This window comes from Pinus tabuliformis, chromosome 4_1 (assembly GCF_031772625.1).
Source record: "Pinus tabuliformis cultivar Carrire ecotype Pingquan chromosome 4_1, CPIR1, whole genome shotgun sequence".
NCBI lineage: Eukaryota > Viridiplantae > Streptophyta > Pinopsida > Pinales > Pinaceae > Pinus > Pinus tabuliformis.
This window is the reverse complement of record NC_142303.1, coordinates 701,640,151-701,644,991: the sequence shown is the minus strand read 5'-3', so window position 1 is coordinate 701,644,991 and position 4,841 is coordinate 701,640,151. Positions and strand designations below refer to the sequence as shown.

Genomic DNA, 4,841 nt, shown 5'->3' with positions numbered 1-4,841 from the left:
ATTTTAAATATAACATCAATATTTAAACGAAATTTCATAGAATATATTCTATGTGCTTGTATTAAAAATTTCGAATATTTGCCTCATTATACTTTCCAGCGTTCTATGTATATTGAGAGATTGAGGCCCAGAACTTAGGCACCGTTTGCAGATATTATAACAATTATTAACAATAAAACTTTGATATTTTGAATTTATGATATGGTATTAATAAAGGTGTATGATAATAAAAACATATAAGAAGTAATATTCCATATATTTATTAGTTAAAAAAATAATTTTAATAATAAATTAATTTTATTATATATATTTATTTATATTATAATAATAAAATTATATTTCATTAAATTATTTAAATTTATTTAATAGTTAAAATATTTATTTTTTAATTTTATATTATTTAAAATAGGAAAAAAAACCATTAAAACATATTCAACATATTTAATAAAAAAATGAAATTCAAAATAACATTTAAATAATTCTTTTTTCCTCAATAAAACAGAAACAGTCAAATAATATTTAAGAATAGTCTCTTAAAGCATTATCACCATGTACTCAAATAATATTCTCCTAAACCATTACCTCCGTTCCTTAAATAATGGCTGCAGTTTCAGTCTTGCAGCTTCGTCCTCCCAAATTAGGGCGGACCACCATTTTTGTTCCCCCTGGATTACTTTCAAGTTATATAATCTTTCTATTCCTTTTGGTAATCTACTAAGCAACGGGCACTTCCCTACCAGCAAGCTCTTTAACATTGGAAAACTGGCCGATGCACTATCACCACCAATCTCCAAAACAGGCAGCTCCCTTAGTTCAGCGCACCGCCACAACCGTAGCTCCTCCAAATTTGGCAACTTGCGAACGTAACTGGGCAAACTTCTCTCCGGATACCGAATTAAACACAAGCTTCGCAAGTCGTTCATATTTTGGAGAGGAGGGAGAATATCTACCATCGCTGCATCCTCCACCACATCAGCCCCCGGAACATCATCTCTCCTTGCATTTGCATGCTGGACATACCGCAACCTTAATTTTCTCATCTTCTTCAACCACCCACAATCACAATCACTCAATATATGAGGTTTTACTGCTATACTTAGTTCCAACAGATTTGACAGATTTTTTAAATCTTGAATATTGCTAATTACCCAACCAGGCGGCAAACACAATTTGGTCAATGAAGTGAGTCCAAAGATACCCCGTGGAATCACCGTTGATGTGTCGTAGGCCGATGTATGAAAATTCAAATGTTTTAAGCTTCGAAGATCTCCTATCTTGTCTGGCAAAGAAACCAGGGATTGACAAAATTGAAGATTCAAAAACTGAAGACGAGAAAGAGTGCATATGCTTTCAGGCAATTCCTTGAGAAGATAGCAGCCAGTCAAATTGAGAAACTGAAGCTCTCCAAGTTGCCCCACCGATGTTGGTAATGATTCTATTAAGGTGCAAGATAGATCCAGAACCTTGAGAGACGTGATGTTTGAAAATGATGCTGCTGGAACCTTTGTCAATTTATTGCAGTTGGCTAACACCAAACACAGGAGTTCTGTACTGCATTCCAAATCCGTGGGGAGCTCTTCAATATCGTTGTGACTAACAGATAGTCTTCTGCAATTCCTAGTTACTTCTCCACGGGGGAATTGCTGGAGATGTTGAGCTGATGCAAATACCCAATCTTCATCCCCTTCGCCTATGTAGATTGCCATATCACGCAGAACGTCATGAACCCTTATCACCTCTCTCTCCACATACATACTTGGCGGCATAAGTATTCCCTTCAGACCGACATATTCGATCAAGCACCTGCTTACCAGTGCATCTATGCACTGACGCCCAGCATCTAATAACTGAGTCATTCCTCTCCGGATGACGAATCCTTCGGCACTCCACATTTCCAGGAGGGTCTCCACCTCGATTTCTGCATCCTCTGGAAATGCAGCACAATATAGAAAACAACTCTTCAGATGATTTGGCAAATCATTATAGCTCCATCTCAAGCGTTGATAGAGATCTTTATCGATGGTGCTGTGAGTGTCCGGAAAGGTAGGATCTACATTTCTCATGAATTCTAAAGCATTGCGCCACTTACTTACATCCGTTTCCGAACACAGTGCTGCAGCAACTACATTTAAAGCCAGGGGCAAACCTTTGCATTCTCTGGCAATTTCTTTGGCAGTAGTTTCTATCTCCTTCCCAGGAGCAACCCCATTTGCGAAAGCTTTTCTGCTGAATAACTCCCACCCTTGCTCTGCAGACAGGGGTTCCATCCTCAAGGAGTAATGATCACTTGCCGCCATTGTTTTAATAACATCGCTTCTGCGACTGGATATGAGGACTTTGCTGCCCTTATCACGCCCAAATTTGATGCCTACTTTATTCAGATCAATTGGACTCCATAAGTCGTCCAAGATCAGAAGAAATCTACTGTTTTCTAGAGAGGCGTACAATTTCATCTTCCTTATATCAAGAGTAGGACAGTCCTTGAGATCTAAATGCAGTTGGTGGGCAATGGAAAACTGCAACTCTTTAATCTTATCATCTTCCGCTTCAGATTTATACATTGAAACTGTATGCCAAATGACAAAATCAAATATACCACTCACCTTCTCCTTGTAATTGTTGTGAATTACTTTGAGCACGGAGGTTTTGCCCACCCCACCCATGCCGTATATGCCAATCACGCGAGCTTGGGAATGAGCTGGTTCTGTAAGCCATGCCTGCAGCTTCACTTGAGCAGATTCAATGGACGACCCTACGATGACGTCCGGTACATCTTGAAGAAGTAGCTCCGGCTGGGACGGTGCAGATGACACAATGTTATCGGTATTGGCAGTTACTGAAAAGACATTAACAAACTCTTGAAAGCGTTTATCAAATCTGGTCCTCCAATCTCTGATTTGTGTAAAGAGATTGGGGTTGCACAGCACGCAGCAACCGAAACACCGTCTTCGTTCTCGATCGGCACGACTGATGAGTTGTTGGCCGTCGTTGAGGGCATCGCTCATCCTTCTCAGAGACTCTTCGATGGGCACGGGCAGCCTTCTCTGTTGAGCTTGGAATTGTTGATCAATATAGAGTAACATGGAATTCATATAGCTGAAGTCAGTATTGAGAAGCTGAAGGCTTTGATCCAACTCAACAACATCTTTTATCTGTTGAATGACTGCACGAATAGTGGCGCTTGCGATACCCTTTGCCATATCGGTGGCAATATCAGTGGCAATACCAGTGGCCGCCATGAAAGAATGACCAAAGAAAATATTGGGAATATGCGAAAAGCCAAATGAAATGAGAGCTGAATGAAAGCGTATGGCGGCTTGTGAGGGGAGAAGGGCACTGCGTCTCAAAAGTGTAAGCAAAGGGGATGGAGTAATGGAGTGGACGAATCATGATCCGATTTTATGAACAAGAAAAGAGGTGGCTTAGGCTTGCTCTGAACAGGGACACGCGCATGGGTGGGGTTAATGCAATTATGGTAGGGAAAGATGGAATCATTTGCGGGCATGTTAATCATCGCGGGGATTGTCTTAACACATGGAATGAATCACTTTGTTTTTGTGACGTACAGACAGATTGTGGCAACATTTGCAATTGCTCCATTCGCTTACCTCTTGGAAAGGTAAGCACTCGTATATTTAAATCTACAAATTTGAAAAATAGACTCGCAAGCACAGACAGACACTCGTCTGTTTCAGTGTTAATTAGTCGACCATCTGCCACTGCAGAAAAGAACGGCCATATTTGACTTGGCCCATCTCATTTCAAACTTTCCTGATCGGAAGTGGGTAAGAATTTGCTACGTATATTAGTTTTTCCTTGTATGTTCGTTGATATTGTTGAATGGATTTTGCAATCCATTAATGTAAAATCAATTTTATCGATCTGTGGTTGCAGAATCGCGATCACTCAGAATGCCTACATTGCAGGATTATACTACACTTCTTCCACCTTTGCTGCAGCAGCATTTAATCTACACTTCTTCCACCTTTGCGATCACTCAGAATTATTGTAGGGAAAGATGCAATTATAGTAAATTCCATTTTATATAAAAATCATTGTGCGTACATCTAAACTAACCCTCACTTATTTATCCACCTAATATATTATCACACTAATATTGTCATTGCATTTACCGCTGATATGACTCGCACAAATATTGAAGTTGAAGAGTATTCCATAGACGTGTTTTACAAAGTAAATTCCATTTTCTATAAAAGAAAATCACTGTGCATACACCTAAACTAACCCTCACTTCTTTATCCACCTAAGATATTATCACACTAATATTTCCATTGCATTTACCGTTGATATGACTCACACAAAGATTGAAGTTGAAGAGTATTCCATAGACGTGTTTTACAAAGTAAATTCCATTTTCTATAAAAATCACTATGCATATACCTAAATTAACCCTCACTTCTTTATCCACCTAAAATATTATCACACTAATATTTCCATTACATTATTGCTGATATGACTTGCACAAAGATTGAAGTTGAAGAGTATTCCATAGATATGTTTTACAAAGTAAATTGCATTTTCTATAAAAATCATTGTGCATACACCTAAACTAACCCTCACTTCTTTATCCACCTAATATATTATCACACTAATCTTGTCATTGTATTTAACGGTTATATGACATGCACAAAGATTAAAGTTGAAGAGTATTTAGATGGTTGCATTAAATAGTATTATATTTTAGCCTAGTTTAATTAATAAGTTAAATGTTTTGTTTTCTTTTCTTTTCTTTTCTTTTTCCTCAGTTTTGTGGTTTTTTTTTAATTGTATTTGTTGAAATTTTTAAAAATATTAAATTTAAATTGTTCAATATAAAGTTT

The 4,841-nt window shown here is 37.8% G+C and overlaps 1 protein-coding gene across 1 annotated transcript; it reads right to left on the bottom strand.

Moving 5' to 3' along the window:
• Positions 1-465: 465 nt before the first annotated feature.
• On the bottom strand, positions 466-3,537 carry LOC149178078 (putative disease resistance protein At1g61310). Its single transcript, XM_089423535.1, has one exon. It carries the CDS (start codon positions 3,237-3,239, stop codon positions 579-581), a length of 2,661 nt encoding a protein of 886 aa, XP_089279661.1. The 5' UTR covers positions 3,240-3,537; the 3' UTR covers positions 466-578.
• Positions 3,538-4,841: the final 1,304 nt, after the last annotated feature.

Coding starts and splice junctions, on each gene's coding strand:
- LOC149178078 (XM_089423535.1), bottom strand. CDS start 3,239: ATGGCGGCCACTGGTATTGCCACTGATATTGCCACCGATATGGCAAAG.